This window comes from Vombatus ursinus, unplaced genomic scaffold (genome assembly GCF_900497805.2).
Source record: "Vombatus ursinus unplaced genomic scaffold, bare-nosed wombat genome assembly UNPS02014932.1, whole genome shotgun sequence".
Classification (NCBI taxonomy): Eukaryota; Metazoa; Chordata; class Mammalia; order Diprotodontia; family Vombatidae; genus Vombatus; species Vombatus ursinus.
The window spans coordinates 2,064,656-2,084,985 of record NW_020954710.1 but is presented as its reverse complement, the minus strand read 5'-3'; the positions used below and the strand labels follow the sequence as shown (position 1 = coordinate 2,084,985).

The 20,330-nt window shown below is 51.4% G+C and overlaps 1 protein-coding gene across 4 annotated transcripts in view; it reads right to left on the bottom strand.

The window, feature by feature from the left end:
- LOC114029553 (multiple epidermal growth factor-like domains protein 6) overlaps window positions 1–20,330 on the bottom strand; it is a 381,178-nt gene that overhangs the window by 16,560 nt on the left and 344,288 nt on the right. For 3 of the 4 annotated variants that reach the window (XM_027844048.1, XM_027844049.1, XM_027844052.1), the window contains 11 exons: window positions 19,756–19,887; window positions 18,523–18,651; window positions 14,720–14,848; window positions 13,996–14,124; window positions 13,647–13,775; window positions 12,168–12,296; window positions 9,093–9,224; window positions 8,191–8,319; window positions 6,446–6,577; window positions 6,063–6,191; window positions 1,674–1,802 (listed from right to left, as the gene is read on the bottom strand). In XM_027844048.1, the coding sequence (XP_027699849.1) occupies window positions 1,674–1,802; window positions 6,063–6,191; window positions 6,446–6,577; window positions 8,191–8,319; window positions 9,093–9,224; window positions 12,168–12,296; window positions 13,647–13,775; window positions 13,996–14,124; window positions 14,720–14,848; window positions 18,523–18,651; window positions 19,756–19,887 (1,428 nt within the window). The remainder of the gene's footprint in view (window positions 1–1,673; window positions 1,803–6,062; window positions 6,192–6,445; window positions 6,578–8,190; window positions 8,320–9,092; window positions 9,225–12,167; window positions 12,297–13,646; window positions 13,776–13,995; window positions 14,125–14,719; window positions 14,849–18,522; window positions 18,652–19,755; window positions 19,888–20,330) is intronic. The other variant, XM_027844051.1, reaches the window with a different exon arrangement.

Sequence of the window (20,330 nt, the reverse complement as noted above, 5' to 3'; positions counted from 1 at the left end):
GAAAGAAAGAAAGAAAGAAAGAAAGAAAGAAAGAAAGAAAGAAAGAAAGAAAGAAAGAAAGAAAGAAAGAAAGGAAGAAAGAAAGAAAGAAAGAAAGAAAACCCCATGGACAGTACTGGTATGCTATGGTCCATAGGATCACAAAGACTGAACAACTGAATAATACAGACATAATGAAATATTATTGTATTGTGTAAAAAAAAAAAACCCAGTGAATTTACAAAATTCAGAAAAGCACAAGATTATTGAACTGATGCAAAATGGAATAAGAAAAACTAGGGAAACAATGTACAAACCAACTATGATGTAAATGGAAGAAGCAACCCAAAAAGAAACTGAATGCTATGTAATTATAATGACTGAGTCTGTCCAGGAAAAAGGAGATGAACAAATGTACCTCCTTCCCTTCAGTGAGAAGTGAGGGCCCATGGGTGCGGTATACTGCATACTCGTTCAGACTCGATGAGTTGTTTAGTTTTAGTTAACTTTTTTTAAGCTTTCTTTTTTCACTCCTTATTATAAAATGTGGAAGGATAGATCTGGAAATGAAAGAGGCTTCCAGCTCAGGTCCTTCATGGCTCCTTTGTGGTTCTCATAATAGAATTCCCAAAATGGTTTGAAGGGACAAGGGAGGCAAAGCAATGATCAGAGATTTGACAGGAGTTAAGAAAAAGGAACTATCTAACCCTAAGTCAGAGAGTTGGTTGGAGCCAAGGTTGTTTAGTGAGAGTAGAAGGTGGGCGGTCAAAAGTATAGACCTTATCCTAATTTGAGGGCTTCTACTGGGTCTTGTAGACTATCTAGAACTCAGGAAACACCCCTATCGGAGAGGCCTAGCAGGTGCACACAGCACCCAGCTGGACAGCAGGGATGCTATAACTGAGCAGAAAGGACACACCGGTAGAGAGCAGTAGGATGGCATCCCCAATGGATGGAAGCCATGCTACAGCATCAGGGGTGTGAGACATCCCTACCACACGTGTGTCCTGACTGTACGCTCGCTATATGTGTGCTTATCTCATGTGTTTCCAGATAATGTGGGCTTGGCACACAGTAGGCACTTAAGTAATTGGTAAGTGATTGATTCTCTGAATGTATGGACCTCACCTCCCTCCCACCCCCACACATACACACCTGGAGATGGGATAACTAACCTCCCATTGAATGTATCCCTCATGGCTGTGAAAGGGGATCTTTTCTTCTCATTCTGCGCTGTGTGGGTAAGCTCCCTGAGGGCAGGGGCTGTTTCTGAGGTCTTTGTATCCTCTGACATCCAGTAGGTGCTTACTAAAAGCCCACTGATTTGAACTGAACCAATGTGTTTCTTTTTGACTGACCAAATAAAATATTTCTGAGGTCTCTGTATCCCCTGACATCCAGTAGGTGCTTACTAAATGCCCACTGATTTGAGTTGTGTGTTTCTTTCTGATGGACCAAATAAAGCGACACATCCGTGGGGGCTCACAAGCTATGGCTCTGACGGGAGGCATCCCATACCTGAGGAAGTCAGCTTTTGGGGAGTCCATGTGTGAGAGAGGCACCACGTTCTACATATTATATTCTTAAATCTTAAGAAGGATTTGTGAAGTGAGTCAAAAGATGTCAGCCTGCCAAAGGCCAAGAAGATGAGGACAGATGTCGAAGGGTGAGCCCCCCGGGAGGCTACTCCGTACCTTGTTCACAGCGGGGGCCGGTTCTCCCAGCTGGGCAGACACAGGTGCCTCGCACAGGGTCACAGGTCGCTCCCTCACCACAGGCGCACACACGGGCACAGTCTACACCATATCTTCCATCCGGGCAGACTGCAGAACAGAAAGCAAGTTAAGGACCACACCCAGATCCGGTCCTGGTGGCCACTGAACCAGGGACCCTGCCCTGTCCTGGGGGTGTGTCCCTCAGTCATCTTACATTCTACTAGCCAAATCAGGTTGGCCAGAGGACAGCTCCGTCACCCAATTCCTCCCTTGGGGGCTGTCTCATCTGTGTGGTCTGGGAGCTGATCAAAACCTTTAGAACCGCATCCATTTCCACGCCCAAGTGGGCAGAGCTACTCTCTGTGATGCTGGTGTGAGTCTGAGCCTCTGTTTCCTCATCTGTAAAATGATGATTAGACGGCACCCAAGGTCCCTTCGGATCTCTAAGCTGTGATGCTATGACCTTGTTCGGATCATGGAACCTCCTTGGGCCTTGTTTCTCCTCCCCAGTAAAATGAAGGGTTGGCCCCGTTGATCCCTGAGGCCCTTTCTAGCATTCGCTCTGTGTTCTAAACCTCCAGCCAGACCGCTGAGTAATCAGGAAATAATGTCCAGAGGAAAATGGAGTTGAGGGAAGGGCCTAGGGGAAAGGTTTGTCCTTGCTGTACCCAGAGCTCTCTCCACCTCCAGGAAAGCTCCCCCAGAGGCAGCAGCGACCCCTCTCAGCCCACCCCCGGCCTCTGTCCCCTCCAGCCTCAGTTTCCTTTGCAAAGTGATTCAAATTCTCCTTGAGTGCACAGCCCAAGCAGGCTTGCTCATTGTACTGAGAGGGAAATAGTCCCCATATGACTCAGATGAAAAACCCCTTCTGTAGACATATTTTTGGCTGGGGTGACCCACCCCATCCCTACCCCTATCTCCGCCCTCACCCCACCCCTCCTTCTCTCCAGCCTCAGATTTGGCCAGAAAACATTCTGCCGGGGGCAGCCAAGGGCCTCCTGGTTGAACCCTTCAAAGGCTCCTGTGCCCTGGGGGGTTAGGAAGGGTCCTGGGCTGCTGTGACAGAATGTTCCCAGCTTCTTCCAGCTCTCTGCCCCAGGGAAGGGGGACTGCATGGAGGCCCTGAGCCACACTGGCCAGGCTCCATTAATGACCCAGGTGCCTTTCCCCTAAAGGAGAGGGATATCCTGGGGAGTGTGTCCCCCTGCTTGCAGTCTCTGTGTTCTAGACAAACAGGACCTCCAGCCATTCCCCACTCTCCTTTTCCTGCCTTGGACCAAGGACACATTCCTCCTTACCTCTGCCCAGTAAAATGAGGCCCAGTCTGGGTACCGCCTCCTCCTCCAGGAAGCCTTCTCAAATCCTAATCCTCCCAGAGGAGGTTTTTCCTCATTTCTCCTAGGTACCAGTGATTCCTTCCCCCAAAGTCCTTTGTATATATTTTCTATTTGCTTCACAGAATCGATGATTTTTAAGAGCAGGAAAGAACCCAGAGGCTGTCTGGTCTAACTCAGACACAAAAGGAATATCCATGATAATATATCTGACGAGTGATCATCCGGCTTCTGCTAAATTAAGTCCTCCCAAGGGGAGGGGACCGTCTTATTTGTATACTCATCTGCATCCACATTAGTTCCCCCAATAGACTAAAAGTTTATGGAGGGAGGCCAAAACTTTCATTTTTTTTCTTGTAACCCTAGAGCTTAGCATAGTGTCTGGCATATAGTAGGGGCTTAATATATGCTTGGTGATGGATCACGCACCTTTTAGAAACATGTCCTAGGGCATGATGCTTCTTCAGATACCATCCTGGGCCAGGACTCAGTCTCTGAGTCCTCCAAAGACACCAGCCCTCAAAATCCCTACCCCTCGACCTCCCACTCTTGGCCCGTAACCCCTCATCCTGGAACTGGAGGCATCTTCAAAGAGTTTCCACAAAGCCGTGAAAAGGTCAGGAGAGATGGATAGCCAGCCACAGCTGCCATTACCAGCCTTGAGGACTCCAAATCCAGCCAATCTGTATGCCTCCAAAGGGTAGAATCCCTAATTATTATAAAAGTGAGAGGCAGTGTGGGAGACAGAAAGAGGCCCAAGGACCTGGGTTCAAATCCTACCTGCAATACTTAGCTCTGTGACTTTCAGAGAGTCATTTAAACCTCTGAGTCTCAGTTTCCTCATCTGTGAAGTGAGGGAGGTTATCTTGAAGGTCCAAGCTCAGCTTCTATGATTCTAAGTAGCCTTCTTATTAACAAACAGGGCTGAGCAGGGGCGTTTTGAGTCCCAACCTCCTTTCTTCATTCACTTGCCCTCATTTGGAAAACGAGGCCTGTGAGGTCCGCCCTTTCCTGCTCTGAATCTATGCGTCCAGGGCGATATAAATTTGTCCCTTTTGGCTCATTTTGGGGCCACAGCTGAAACCGTACCCACCTCTTTCTTTCTCTTTTAATAGCTAACCACTGAAAATAAAGATTTCTTTTTCTCTTTTAAAAGTCAAGAAAACAATTAGAAATAGGAGTTCATCTCATGCCGTGTGTTTCCTGGCCTCCGAAGAGGCGCCTGAAGCATTGGTATTTTTGACACTGTCAATACGTTTTTTTTTTTTTTCTGGAAAATCTTGGCTGCTTTGCTAATTAGGTCACGGCAGCAGAGATTTCGAGCTGGACAAGACCCTGGAAGTCATGGAGTGACTCCCTGGTTTTACAGCGTAAGCCTCTAAAGCGGAGAGGGCAGAAGGCATCAAGGTCACAGAAAAGCAAGCCTTGGAGCTGGGATTCAAACCCAGGTCCCTGACTCCAAGACTAGGGCTCTACTCTATTGGGCCACACTGCCTTCATTGGATGCCAAAGACCTGAGTTTGAATCCAGCCTCATACACTTCCTACCTGTGTGACCCTGGGGCAAGTTGTTGCACCACTGCCTGCCTCAGTTTCCCCATCTGTAAACTGGAGATAATAGCAGGACCTACTTCCCAGGGTTGTTGAGAGGATCAGATGAGATCATAATTGTAAAAGCTGGCTTTTTTTAGCTATCTATTCTAAAAATTATAAATTCTAGCTGTTATGATTCACTTCAGGGGATGGATTGGACTAGATTGCCCCTGAGGTCCCCTCCAACATCTGGGCAGTGGAGGAGAGAGGAGAGAGGAGAGAGGACTGCATCTGAAGTCAGAGGACCAAGCATCCAACCTCAGCTTTGCTACATAATGCCTGAAGTCCTTAATGCAATTTAGTGCCTCTCAATCTGCCTTAGTTTCTTCATCTTTGAAATGAAAGGTGGCAGTGTGGTACAGAAGAACGTTCACTGGCCCAGACCCTTACGTGATTTCAGGGAAGGAAGGAAGGGAGGGTCGGAGGGAGGAAGGAAGGGAGGAAGGAAGGAAAAAGAGAGGGAAGGAGGGAGGAAGGAAGGGAGGAAGGGAGGGAGGGAGGAAGGAAGGAAGGAAGGAAAAAGAGAGGAAGGGAGGGAGGGAGAGAGAGAGGGAGGAAGGGAAGGAAAGAAGGGAGGAAAAAGGGAGGGAGGGAAGAAGGAAGGGAGGGAGGAAGGAAGGAAGGAAGGAAGGAAAAAGGGAGGGAGAGAGAAAGGGAGGGAGGGAGGGAAAGAGGGAAGGAAGGAAGGAAGAAAGGAAGGAAGGAAGGAAAAAGAGAGGGAAGGAAGGAGGAAGGAAGGAAGGGAGGGAGGGAGGAGGGAAGGAAGGGAAGGAGGGAGGAAAGGAAGAAAGAAAGAAAGGAAGGAAGGAAGGAAGGAAGGAAGAAAGGGAAGGAGGGAGGGAGAGAGGCAGGGAAGGAAGGAAGGAAAGAAGAAAACAAGCACTTATTAAGTGTGCAAGGCATTGTGCAAAGCACTTTACAAATATTTCCTCATTTGATCCTTACAACACACCTGGGAGGTAGGTGCTGTTATTATACCCATTTTGCAGATGAGAATACTAAGGATGATTTGCCCAGGGTCACATAATTAGCAAGTGTCTGAAGCCAGATTAGCTCTTAGGTCTTCCTGACTGCAAGCCCGATGTTCTGTGCACTATGGCACCACCTAGCTGCTTCTAGGGTGTCATTTTACTTTCCTGGGACTCAGTTTCCTCACCTGCAGAATGAAGGGGCTGGTCTAGGGTAGATTCTAAGAGCTTCTTCCTTCCATTTCTAAATCTGTGATCTCCTCAGGCTCCAAGTAACAGGATCTTACAAAAATCTGAGTCTGTGATTCCGTCCTTCCCCTGGCCATATCCAAGGGGCAAGTCTTATCCTTGTGAGGGGCTGGCTCTGCTCCTCCCCTCCCCCTACTGGGGGGCTCACTCCTCCTCCTTCCCCGGTCCCAGTGTAAAGCAGAGACAGGCTTGTCTTGTATCCCCAGTCTGGGGTCCCCGACTCACCCAAGCCACAGTCGGCACCGACGTAGCCAGGAGGACAGCGGCAGGCACCCGTGCTGGCATCGCAGGAGCCCCCGTTCTGACACGCACACGGGCGCTCACAGCTAGGGCCGTAGCGCCCAGGGGGGCACCCTGCAGAGAAGAGAGAGGGAGGTGCAGTCAGTGGGGAACACCTACCCAGCCTCCTGGGGACTGGACCTAGCTGGGCCCCCAGCTTCCCAAAACTCTGAGTCCTTTACTTTGCAGGGAGGCAAGGGCTGAGGAGGAAAGAAGGTGGTAGGAGCCCACGGACTCCTGCTAGGCTTGGGTGCAGCATGGATACCGGTGCGAGAAGGGGAAGATGCTACTGCCACGGAGGTGCCCACGCCCCAGCGCGTGATACTCACGGAGTCGGCAGCCGCTACCATAGAAGCCAGCAGCACACACACACTCCCCTGTTGCTGGGTGGCAGTCCTGGTTTTCACTGGAGCATTTGCACACCTGGCCACAGTTCACACCAAAGGTCCCAGGCCGACAGGCTGGTGAGAGGAAACACCGTGAGACGTGTCAAGCCTCCCTAATCCTACTCAGCAAATTTAATTCAATTGTTGGGCATATAGCAAGCACTTAATAAATGATTTTTTATTCATTTTCATTCATGGTTTCATTTCAGATCAACAAATGTTTGCCCCCGCTGTGTGTAGAACACCAGGCTAAGCACCTGGGATACAAAAATGATAAACTAGACAATCCCTGCCCTCAAGGAACTTACCATCTATTAGCACTAAGGGCTGTGGGTAGAGATACAAGTCTGAAAATAAGTATAATACAATGTAGGACATGAGGGAGAAGAAACGATCCAGAGAAAAGTCTTCCGAGGAAATAGGACGAGGGCATGATCAATGTCAACGGGGAGGGAGAAGAAAGGCTTCATGGAGGAGGTAGCTTCTGAGCGGTCCTTGAAGGGAAGGAGGAAGGGACTTCAACAGAATCAGATAAGGGAGAGTCTATTCCCGATGCAGACACCTACTAGCTGTGTAACCCTGCATAAGTCACTTGTTTGTCTCAGTTTCCTCAAATGTAAAATGGGGATAATAATAGCACCTACTGCCCAGGGTTGTTGTGAGGAGCAAATGAGATAATATTTGCTTAGCACAGTGCCTGGCACATAGTAGGTGCTATAGAAACACCAGGTATCATCATCACATTAGCATCATCATTGCTATTGTTATTGTTATTATTTTTCAATACAGAAGATAATATGAACAAAGACACAGAGGTAAGAGGACCCATGAGAATGGGGGACAGAGTCTAGTTTGCCTTGAATATTGCATAGGGAGGCAGCCATAGTGCAGCAGAGAGGAAGACCTGAGTTCAAGTCCTGCCTCTGACCTATTCTGCCTTTGTGTGGACAAGTCACTTAACCTCTCAGTGGTCTAGGCAACTCCCTAAGACTATAATTTTCTTAATTCATTAATTTATTTTTAGTTTTCAACATTCACTTCCATAAGATTTTGAGTTCCAAATTTTCTCCCTATCTCATCCCTCCCCCCACCCCAAGATGGCATGCATTCTGAATACCCCTTCCCCTAATCTGCCCTCCCTTCTATCACCCTACGCCCCTTATCCCCTTCCCCTTCTATTTCCTGTAGGGCAGGATAGATTTCTATACCCCATTAGACTTCAATTTTCAAAGAAGGTTCAGATCTACATTGATAGGGGGTTTGCCCTTCTATCAATCAAATCATAGCTCCATTTCCTATCCCTAGCGAATATGTGAGGACTGGACAAGAAAGAAGGGGCCGGGTTAGACTGTAGAAGGCCTTGAGTGTCTTCTGTGGGACAAGCAGCTTCTAATTTAATTGGTAGGCAAACTTAACAGAAGGTTGTTAAGCAGGAGAAAACGGAGCTATCTCTATAGAGGATGGATTGGGGAAAGGAGCAACCAGAGACACAGGGAGAAGGTGGAGTCTGTTACCATAGTCTACGTGAGACTGATGCTGGGAAAGATCGAAGGCAGAAGGAGAAGGGGACGGCAGAGGGCGAGATGGACAGACGGTGTCATGGAAGCAATGAGCATGAGCTTGGACAGACATGGAGGATAGAAAGGTCTGGCGTGCTGTGGCTCACGGGCTCACGTCCTGGTGCTTACCTTGCTCACAGCCGAGGCCGGTGAAGCCGAGGGGACAGCCGCACTCTCCGGTGATGTGGTTACAGGCAATGCCAGGGGCACAGGCACAGCGCTGGGCACAGGCCTCTCCAAACCAGCCTGGCAGGCAGACTGCAGAGACCAGAGCAGGAACCTATGAGGGCCCCTTGGGGGAGGGGGATGTGCAGGGCCGGGGATAGGGACAAGGAGCAGGCTGGGGGCAGGACAGAGCTGTCAGACACAGGCACCCCGCCCCGTCCTCCCTGGTCAGGGCTTCAGGTGTTGGGGTTCCTAGCTGATGGCCCAAAGTTTGAGCTGCAAAGGTACAAGGGGCCTGGCTGCACATTTCCCCCAGGACCGTCTTCTGTCTTCTCTTTCATGCAGGTTTGAAGTTTGGGGGAGAAGAGGGAAAGGCAAAGGGAGAGGCTGGGAGAGGTTAGGAGATGATGGAAGGGAAGAAAGGGATCGAGGTTCTCCTGGAAGGCCATCCAGGCCAACTCCCTCCTTTTACAGGTGAGGAAACTGAGGCCCAGCGAGGTCACCAGGTGAAGGAGGTGGGAACCCAGAACCCAGGTCCTTAACTACAGCGCTCATGATCTGGAAGGAGAGGAGGAGGGGGCAGCAGGAGATGAGAAGTGAAGCGCAGAGGGAAGGAAAGTAAGAGACAGAGGAGAGGAGAAGGCAGAAGAGGGAAGGGGAGGGCAGGGGGAGGAAGGAGAAGGGAAAGTGAGGAAGAAAGGGGAGGGGAAGGAAAGGAGGGAGAAGAGAAAGGGGAGGGAGGGGAGGAAAGGAAGGAGCAGGGACCAGAGGGACCAGGGAATAAAGGGGCAGGAAACCCCGCTTGGCCCCTGGCAGGCCCCTTTGGCTTCTCCAGGCCCAGGGCTGTCCCTTCCCCAGTCTCTCACCTTTCTCACATCGCTGGCCCCGCCAGCCCGGGGGACAGAGGCAGGTGCCCGTGACAGCATGGCAGACTGGCACACCAGGTCGACAGTCGCACTGCTGGGCACAGCGCAGCCCGAATGTGCCCTCTGGACAGGCTGTAGCAAAGCAGATGCACAAGGGGTGCAGAGGGTGAGGCAAGGGGAGAAGGCTGTCTGCTCTCAGGGTTTCCTGGGCCAATCCAAACCTCCCTCTCTAGAAGAAGGAAGGAGCTCTCTGTTTTTTGTTTGCTTAAACCCCCAGGCAGTGGGTCAGGTTTCTGTCTGGGGCAAGGTCACTGGGCCAGAGCCAGCAGGCAGGTTTAAGGAGCCTAGGCTGAAGTCAGTGCGTGTGAAGGGCAGAAGGCCCAGCCAGGCCCCCCCAGATGACTTTGCCCGCCTTTCCCCCACCATGGGGCTTAGTCTAGGCTTGGGGCTGGGGCCTACCATCTTTGGATTCTGACTTTTCCTAAGCCTCTGCACTCAAACACATCCAGGCCTGCCTGCCTGCCTCATCCTCCGTTAGCTGGACCTTCCCATACATGGGCTGGGACCGACCAGCCTCAGGAGAAGCAGCAGAAAGGAAGTGAGGCCGCCACAGGGCAGAGGAGAGGGATGCTTGGCCCAGAAGAACACTCCGGACTCAGGGCCATCCCCTGATGTTGGCTTGGCTGGCAGGCAGCTGGTCTAAATAACACCCTCCCCTCTCACCCTCACAGCTGGGACAGAGGGAGTGCTCTCAGCTGGTTTCCTGTACCAACGCTCACAGTGCAGGGAGACCCGACGCTGGCCTAGTGGCCAGAGCCGGGGCCCCAGGAAGCTGGCAGGTCCAGCATGACCGATGACCTGGGTGGGGGACTGAATCACCAGGGAGCTGGAGCAATAATGCCAGAAGAAAGGGAGCGATGGGCTACAGTCCCAGGAGGGGTTAGCTCCGAGCACACACGCGCTGGCCAGGCTAACGGACGAGGGCTCAGGGAATGTGGGAGGGAGGGACGGCACAGGCGATTCCGTGTATGAGACCAGGCAGACCCCACCTGCCTCGAGTGTGGACGTGTTCATGCAGCCACGACTAAGACTAGGTCTAGCTCTGTGACTACATTTGAGGAGCATACACGGAAGGGAGACACACATGTGGAAGGAAATCTGCTTCTGTGTGTGCATGTGTGTCAGGCATGATGGTGCATGTCCCTTCCAGGGTGTATGTGTCTGGGTTTCTGTGACTTGGTATGCTTTTAGGTGTGCCTGTGTGGGTGCACCCAGCTCAGTTTCGGTCTGGGCTTTTAGGGGACAGCATTTAGGGGTGAATGATGCGAGCCTCATCTGTGACTTACATCTGTGCTCAGGAGCAGCTGGAGAACCAGGAAAACCAGGAGAACCAGGGGACAGAGTACTATGCTTGGAGTCTGGAAGACCCGAGTTTAATTTCAACCTCAGGCCCATACTAGCTGTGTGACCCCGAGTAAGTCACTTGACCTCTGTTTGCCTCAGTTTTCTCATTTGTAAAGTGAGGATAATTATAGCGCCTACCTCCCAATGTTATTGTGAGGATTAAATGAGATAATGATTGTAAAGTGCTTAGCACAGTGCCTGGCATACAGTAAGCACTTAATAAATACTCCCTCCTTCTTTCCTTCCTCTCTCCCTCCCTTCCTTCCTCCCTTCTTTTCTTCCTTCCTTCCCTTCTTCTTTCCTTCCTTTCTGCTTTCTCTCCTTCCTCCCTCCCTTCCTTTTCTTTCTTCTCTTCCTTCCTTCTTTCCCTTCCTTCCTTCCCTCTATCCTTTCCTCTTTCCTTCCTTCCTTCCCTCCCTCCCTTATTCCTTCCCTCCCTACTTCCTTCCTTTCCTCCTTTCTCTTCCTTCCTTCCTCCCTCCTTTCTTCCTTCTCTCTCTCCTTCCTTCCTTTCCTCTTTCTTTCTCTTCCTTCCTTCCCTCCCTCCTTCCTTCCTTCCTTTCCTCCCTACTTCCCTTCCTTCCTTTCCTCCCTACTTCCCTTCCTTCCTTCCCTCTCTCCTTTCCTCCTTCCTTCTTTCCTGACTTCTGTGACTGTGGGCATGCATGTTCATGTCTATTTATGGTAGGCTAGTGTGGCAAAGGGCAAAGGGCACTGACCTAAGTTCACACTCCACCTCTGATGTTACCTCTACTACCTGGGCAAAGTCATTCAGCTCCCTGAGCCTCGGTTTCCTCATCTGTAAAAGGACTAGGTGGCATCTGCCTAGCATTCTTCTAACTCTATATTCATGGCTTCCTATGCCTCTAGACTCAAAAGAATAAATTCTTACAAATATAAATTAATTATAAATATATATTGATAATAAAATAATTCATAAAAGGAACTGCCCTGTCTAGTTTTTGAAGCTCCACCCTGTCTTCCAGACTCACTGCACATTCCTCCCCCTCCAGCCCTCTCTGATTTGGTCTGACGGCTCCTCCCTCTGTTCCTCACACACGACCCTCCGTCTCCCACCTCCACACCTTTGCACTGACCATTCACCATACCTGGAATACATTCCCTCCTGACTCCTGCTTAGAGACAAGCTGCATCTCCTGTCTGGGTGTCCAGCTCCACCACCACCTTGGACACGAAGCCTTTCTGGATTCCCTTGACTGTGAGTGCCCTCCCTCCCTAACTACCTAATATCTATAGTCTCCTTTTATGTATTCTATACACACATCTTCTTGTCTCCCACATTGGAATGTAAGCTCCTTTGAACAGGGGCTGTTTCATTGATTGTACTTCTATCCTCCAAACCTAGCTCTGTGCTTGGTACACAGTAGGTGCTCAATAATTGTTTGTTGCCTGCATATGTACATATGTATCTGTTAGAATGTAAGTTCCTTGAGGACAAGGACTATCTTTTGTCTTTTTTTTAAATCCCTGTTGCTTGGTACATAGTAGGTGCTTAATAAATGTTTATTGAATTGAATGGAAACGGTATCTGTGTGTCTATGTTCATTTGTACATGTGTGTTGATCATATGTGTGTACACGCATCTGTGTTTCTGTGTTTAGTGTATCTGAGGACATGGCTTGTGTGGGTGTCCGGGTGATGGCCACTTACGGCTCTGACACTTGTCTCCAGTCCAACCAGCCCAGCAGGTGCACTCCCCTGTGCGCCGGTCACAGTGGCCCCCGTTCAAGCAGTCACAGCTCTTCTGACAGTCAGCCCCAAACTTCCCAGGCAGGCATTCTAGGGAAGCCAAGAATGACAAGAGAATCCCCAGTGTCCCAGGGAGGTAACTGGCCAGGAAGAAGCCCCTGCTGGGGCTGGCCATCCTTCCTGGTCGGGAGGATGGTGGGGGCCGAGTATCTCCATTCCCATTTGTTCGAAAGCCAACACAGAGAAAGATGTGGCAACGAAGGGTCCCATGGTGGGACCAAACTGGGAATGAGTCTCATGTGAGCCTCCTTCCCTTTACAAACTGCAAAGCTCTGCATGTCCTAAGGACCAGGGTGCCCCTGGGAGGGGCGAGTTTGATTGGCGGACTCCTGCTCCGAATAAATGAAGCCGTCTAATGTGGAGAAGAAAGGGATTGGAGTCAGGGCACCCGACTTTAAACCACCGTCCTTTATGTGCTCTCTGTGTGATTTTGGGTAGTCACTCCGCGCCCTAGCTAGGTCTCGATGTCCTCTTCTGTACAATGGGAAGATTGGATGGAATGACCTCGAGCTCTGAATTCTCCACATCTCAGATCTCCTGGAAGGCCTCGGAGCCTTGGCCAGACAGCTGCTACGCCCCGTCTCTGCTCCTCCTCCCCCTCTCTGCCACTCCCTTTCCTGGAGTTTGCCAGGACCCCCAGGGAGAGGAGGAACACGAGAAGACATTTACTCTCTGTGTGACCTCCATCTCTCTGGGCCTCAGTTTCTCCACCTATAGAATGGAGGTGAGGAGGGAAGAGGCGGCCTCTGAGACCCCTTCTAGCTTGTGCCAGATTCCAGGATCTCAGACCAATCCCCGCTGATGCCACGGGTATCACCATCAGCCTTCTGGTCAACCGGATTCCCAGCAATAACTGGGGCATCACCTTGAGTCCTCTGGTCAACCTGATTCCCACCATGATCCCACAATTATTGCTCACGTTTTTATGGCGCTTTAAGGGATATAAAACACCTTCCCTACATTGACCTCCGTGGGATAGGAAGTCCTAATGTTATTTCTGCTTTACAGATGAGGAAAACCGAAGCTGGTTCATGACCACAAAGCTAGCAAATGTCAGAGCTGGGATTTGAACAGAGGGCTCTCCTTACTCCAAGGCCAAGGCCGTCACCTGTATACGTGCACACAAGTGAGATACACACACACACACACACACACACACACACTCACAGTCACACACACACACTCACACACATACACTCACACTCACACACACTCACACTCTCACACTCACACACACACGAGGCATGCCCATAAAACCCCACATGAGGCTTTGGGGAGGTCCGCTCTGTCCTCAGGACGCTCAGACCCATCTCCGGGCTCCCTCCTCACACACACCACTCCCCTCCGTCCCTCCCTCTGGCTCTTTTCTTTCAGGCTCACCTTGCTCGCAGGCCAGACCAACCCACCCCTCTGGACACAAGCAATGGCCTGAGACGGGGTCACAGGTCCCACCATTCCGACAAAGACAACGTTGGTGACAATTTGATCCATATAGCCCTGGTGGACAAGCTGGAGGGAAGCAGAGAGAACCTCAGGTAGAGGTTGGCACCATGCCCTCCAGAGGGCAGGCGAGAAAACCAGAGAGAAGCGGGGAAGATCTGAAGGGAAGAACTTTCCCTAGACATAGATGAAGCGTGCAGCCACCTTCTCCCCTTCCTCGAGCCCCTAGAAGCTGCTACCCCAGTGAACAGTGGGCAGAGAGGAGGGCGGCTGGGGACCCAGGACTTACGTTGTTGGCAGGTGGGCCCCATCCAGCCGGGGGCACACAGGCACTGCCCACTGACTGGATGGCAGGAGGCCCCATGGAAGCAGCTGCAGGTCAGGCTACAATTGTCCCCATAGGTGTGAGCTGGGCAGCCTGCAAGGAGAGAAGCAGGCTTAGATGCTGACCAGAAGAGACTGGGAGCAGGAGCCCCCAGTGGGGAGAAGAGGGGGAGGAGGAAGAAGGGGCAGAGGGAGGGAGGACCAGGACCCTGGGAGGGAAGGAGCTGCAAGAGCCTAGGCTTGCTTAGGCCATTCCCTGAGGCCTGGGATGAGCCCTTCTCCATCTGTTTGACACGCCTCCAGGCCCTACTCAACACATTTCAACAAGCATTTCTTAAATGCCTACTAGGTGCTGGGTGCCAGGCGTTGGAGATAAAAAGATAGAAAGGAAACAGGTCCTGCTTTCAGGAACCTCCATTCCACCAAGGTCCACACCACGTACCCCAGACAGCACAGTACAAGGAAAACCGAGGCCACTGGAGGAGATGATCCGCCAGTCATTACGGGCTACTCTCCAGGATCCCAGCCAGCATTTCAGCCCTGGGCTGGCTCCTCCTGCCGTGTGCTCCCCTGCCACAGACCACCCTCTCCTCCCCTCATCTCCCTCAATGTGTCAGGGACACACGGGCTCCCCCATCCCCCAAGCTAAGCCACGACTAGATCCTAGCCCAGCCAGGACCACCACTCACTCTGGTTGCAGCTGGGGCCGATCCAGCCGGCGGGGCAGAGGCAGCCGCCGCTCACGTGATCACAGGGGGCCCCGTTGGCACACTGACAAGCACCCCGGCACTCCAGGCCAAAAAAGCCAGCAGGGCATTCTGTACGGGACACAGTCACCAGGCAGTGAGGAAGCGGCCCCTTTGCCCTCATGCTTTCCTTTAGATGGGCTGGGGGCAGGTGTGGAGGGGACAGGGATTTTGATGGAGTGCTGAAAGAGTCAGAGGATTTCAGTTCAAATCTGGCTGCTGACACCTCTCCTATGAGGCCTTAGACTAGTCACTTTTCCTTTCTGAGCCTCAGTTTCCTCATCTGTAAAATCAAGGGGTTGGCCAAGATGGTTTCTAAAGTTCCTTCCATCTCTCAATTTATGATCTATCCTGACCTTGGGCACGAGATTTTACCATTCTTGTATTCAATTTGCTCACATGTTAAATCCGAGGGTTTGGCATACATGGTCCCTTCTAGCTTTAAATCTAATTTTTATAATCTTTGAGGATTCGCCTCTAACCAGCTCAGAATAGCACAGGTTAGCCAAGCCTGATGTCTTCCTTTCCTTCCGGCCTCCCCAGACAGACAAAGTCCCTCCCAACTGCACATTAGCCAGTCCCCCAGGCCTCTGTCCTTGTCCCACTAAGCCACAGGCTGGGTTTTTCTTAGGAAAATCTCAGTGGCTTGGTTTCCATGGCATCTACAGATGTGAGAGGAAAACCTGCTGCCCAGAGACCTGAGAAAGATTGGAAACCCACACCTGGCCCCCTAACAAGACAGGGATGTAGGTTTGCCTAGGAGGACACTCCTCCCCTCTTCTGATATCCAGAACCCCAGAGGGGTCACTGAAATGATGTCTCAATGATACAGGAAGGAAGTATGTAAACAACAGGAAAAAAAAGGGGAAAGAAGAAAGGTAGGGGAGAAAAACACAGCCTGGCTCAAGTAGACCTTGTCCTGCATCCTTTGAACCAGAGTACATTATAGCCTGAGCCCTCGATATTCTGGCCCTTCCTAGCCTGGGCCTCCCGGGGCTGGGGTTTGGGGGAGTCATGTGGCCCTAGAAGAGGCCCTGGGCACCTCCTCTAGGGAGCAGGGTTAACAGAGGCCCCTTGGGTAGGAGCCATCTCTTTTTCCTCGGCTCCTCTCAAGGCGTCTACTTATGGCAGGGTACCCCAGAAGCTCAAGGTATTTGACAGATGCCAACAGGATTGGCAGGAGGGTAAGTTATCGACAGCCAAAGACCTAGGGGAGAGAAGCACCAGCTTGTGAACTGCAGTGTGGATGGCTTCCTCACCCTTGCAGCGCTTCCCCCTCCCTCATTGGTGGGCTAAGGCAGGGGGCCCATTCCCCTGCCCCAGGCCAGGCCAGGAAAGCAACGGGGATGTTCCACCACCCAAGAATATATTGCTTTTGGCAAACTGGGAGCTGAAAGCACGGGAGTTTTTCTCCAAGATTCCTAACCCGCTTATGCCACATGCGGCCCACTCATGATCACCCTTCTTTCCCTCCCTGATGCAGGGGCATCATACATGCAGTAAGGAGGGACAGGATTGAGATCATTTCATTCTGCACGAAATAATGTCTGAGATCTTTTGTTCTGAAGGCTGGCTGGCTCTTTTCCAGCCCTTACCTCTTTCTCCAGGTTGCTTCTAGGAAGCAAAGAACAATCCCACTGACCTTTGATGCCACCCAGACAGAGCGAGTTGAGATCAAGGAGTTCAGATGAACAAGGGAGGGAAAGTGTTAGGCATGGGGAGCAGAGAGGGGAAGGCAGAGGAAAGCAGTGACCAAATCCATGCTTTGCCATGGAGAAGGGTATAAGGTGAGGGCCCTGAGCTCCCTCCCAGTGGGTCAGGGAGACCAAAGGCCCCTCTGCTGGAAGAGTGAGAAGACTGAGCTCAGTCCTAACATCTTTGGGTCAGAGATGGAGAGCTGAAAGGGGCCAACTCCATCGTTTTACAAACAAAGAAACTGAGGCACAGAGCAGTTAACTATATTGTCTAGGATCACACCGCTGGAAGTACCCGAGGTGGGATTTGAACTCAGGTCTTCCTGACCTTCAATTAGGTTCCCTTTCCACTAGAGAATGGAACGTCTTGCTGCTGGAGGAGAGACTCTGTGATACGATGAGAATAAAAGCTCCAGGCTCGGGGCAGCTAGGTGGCATAGTGGATAGAACTCTGGCCTTGGAGTCAGAAGGACCTGAGTTCAAATCTGGCCTCAGACCCATAACACTCACTAGCCGTGTGATCCTGGGCAAGTCACTTAACCCTGATTGCCTCATCAAAAAAAAAAGTTTGCCTATAAAAGCTCCAGGCTTGGAGGAAAGAGAGACCAGAAGACAAAATCCTGGCTCCAATACGGCCTTGCTCTATGAACATAGGGACACCACCCAGCCTCAAGGTCTTCATCTCTAAAATGGGAACAATGATATTTTCTCTATCTACCACACAAGATCGATGGGAGGTAATAGCTTTTAAACCCCAAAGCACCAGAGAAATGTGTTATTATTATTATTATTATCTGCTGTAACAAGAGAAAGCCTGGGGTAGAGCACATTCTACCATCGACCTCACTCTTCCTGGGCTTCCCTCACCTACTTCTCTAGTGAAGACTGAGTCAGCTCTGGCGTTTGAGAAGTTCTTGTCCTTCCTCTGACATATCCGGGCTGTGTGACCCTGGGTAAGTCCTTTCACTTCTAAGCGGCCGTAAGTTGCAGAGAAGTTACCCGCCCTTCATTAGTAAAGTCTATATCAATAATAGCTAATGATAGATAACATTGATATAGCATCTACTATGTGCCAGGCACTGTGCTGAACACTTTACAACTATTATCTCTTTTGATCCTCACAATTACCCTGGGAGGTAGGTACATATTACGATCTTCATTTTACAGTTGGGGAAACTGAGGCAAACCAAGGTTAAGTATGACTTGCCCAGGGTCACACAGCTAGCAAGTGTCTAAGGCTGGATTTGAACTCAGATCTTCATGAACCCAGACCTCGTGTTCTCCACACTGCACCGCCTAGCTGCATCAATGAAATCACAGGTCTAGTCCCTATCAACATCATTATTGTTGTTGTTGCTGTTGTTACTATTTGTTGTTCAGGTGTTTCAACTGCGTCTGACTCTCCACGATCCCATTTGGGGTTTTCTTGGCAAAGGTACTGCAGTGGTTTGCCATTTCCTTCTCCAGCTCATACAGATGAGGAAACTGAGGCAAACAGGGTGAGGTGACTTATCCAGGGTCACCCAGCTGGTGAGTGTCTGAGGCCAGATTTGAATTCAGGTCGTCCTGACTCCAAGCCTGGTGCTCTATCTGCTGCACCACCTCACTGCCTCTATCATTACTGTTATTGTTACTGCTATTAGGATCATTATCAGTCCCCCTCTCAGCCCTCTAGGCCATTATCTAAGACCATAAATTACAGAGAAGGTGCTCATCTGGATTGGAAGTGAGTTTCTTCATTGGGAGCTCCCTGCACGGACAGAGGCTCATGGAACATCTCCCGGCTTCCCCCCCACCTGCCTGTGTCTTGTCTCTCCCCAGCACACCAGGACCCCTGTGGCACAGGTACGTGGCCAGGCCAAATATCTCCCTGCAGACTTTTCAGGATTATCCTTAGGAGAGGACCCCCCTCCCCCGCCCAGGCATCCTCCTCTTTCCAGAGCTGGGCACACTCTGGCCGCCAGGGGGCTGACCTAGGACCCAGGGCCTTGTCCTTAATTCCAGCCTTTCAGCTCCCCGGGTATGGTGGCGGAGGGGCGCTGCCAGACTCACCCCGCTCGCAGAAGGTTCCCCTCCAGCCGGCCCCACAGGTACAAGCCCCGCTCACGTGGTCACAGGCTGCTCCGTGGTCACACTGGCACAGCCGGCTGCAGCTCTGCCCAAACCAGCCTTGCGGACACTCTGAGACACACGGACACATGGTTAAGGCCCAAGGTGGGCTCCTTCTCTTCCCAGGCCCACCTCCTGCCCTTCACTGATAGGAGGCGGGGAGAGAAGCTCAGAAATCAGACCAGATTTGCCTCTGTCTGGAGGATGAGCATTGACCATGGTGGGGGTGGGTTGGGGCCTCTTTAAAGCCTAACGTCTTCCAAAGACAAAGCGAGAGCTCGCTGGCCTACTCGGCCGGGTCCGGACACAGCCTGGGGTCAGAGTCATGAGCAGTGGGGAAGGAGCTAGGGTGGTCCAGGAAAGACCCCACCATGGCCCGGGAAGGCATGCCTGGGTCCACTTTTAGCCAAGGCCACCTTGTTCCAGTGACTGAGCTAAGCTCCAAACGGGTCCAGATCATCCATTCAGAGCCCAAGGGACTTTACAGGTCACTCAGTCCAACGCTCTGATTTTACAGAACGGGAGGGAAGTGACTTTCTGAAAGTCTCACAGATAAGCGGGCTGAATAGGCGTTTGAATCAGCTCTCCTGACCTCAAAGCCAGCCACCTTTCCACTGCAGCACGCCCCTTGTTACAGGTCCATGTCTTCTGACTTAAGACAAAAAGAGTCTGGCACAGGAGAGAGTATTGACTTCAGTCAGGGGATCTGGGTTCAAAACCTGCTCCTGATGCTTACTACTGATGTGACTTTGGAGAAGTCACTTAACCTCTGCCAGCCTCAGTTTCCTCCAATGTAAAAAGAGGGGCTTGGGCTAGATGACTTCAGAGGTCCCTTCTAGCTCTAAATCTCTTAATCTTATAAAAACTCCCTTTTTAGTAAGACAATGCTTTGTCAAGCCGTCCTCTGTTTTAATGATGGGAATAGAAACAGGCTGTGATATTTCCCCCTCCCAGCCCCAGACATTGGTCTAGATGAGCTCAGAGTAGAAGGGTCCTGCTCAGCCCACTGGAAAGAGGCAAGTCTGGCCAGAATTCTGAGGCTCCCACCCCCATCGGTGAGGGGAAGGGAGTGGGCCTGGGGAGACAGGCACAGAAGAAAGGAGTCCCCTCTGTGACCCAGGAGATCTTCCTTCCATAGGGCACAGGACCCCATCCCCCGCCACGGGCGGCACTCACTCTGGTCACAGCGCAGGCCAGTGTAGCCGGCCTCACAGATGCACTGCCCGCTCACTGGATCACAGCTCCCGTGGTTGTAGCTACAGTTGCAGAAGTGTCTGCAGTCCGGGCCCCAGCGCCCCACGTCACAAGCTAAAACAGAGCCTCAAGTCACTACTCTGCCCCACCGAGGGGCCTCCCAAGCAGAGATCAGCTGGTGACAAAGGGGACCTGGGGAGATGCTGTCTAGGAGGTAGGAGAAAGTGTGGGGAAGCCGCGCCATGCAGGGGTCAAGAGGAGGGGCAGGAGGTGGGGAGGGGACAACGAGAGAAAGCATCCACAGAGCAAGCTAGGATGATGGTGGGCCTGGGGCACTCACTCCCCTCTATTCCAATTCCAAGGAACCAATCTTAAGGCACCCCCAAGGAGCAGAGTCCCCGGCAGACACAAAGAAGGTAATAGAGGGAGCCTCTAGTCTGAGTAAGAGATACACAGAGCTTGTCAGGACCTCAGGACACGGAAGATCAAGCCGGAGCAGGGGAGAGCAGGGGCTTAGAACACAGAATGTCAGGGCTGGGAGGGAACCTAGAACATGG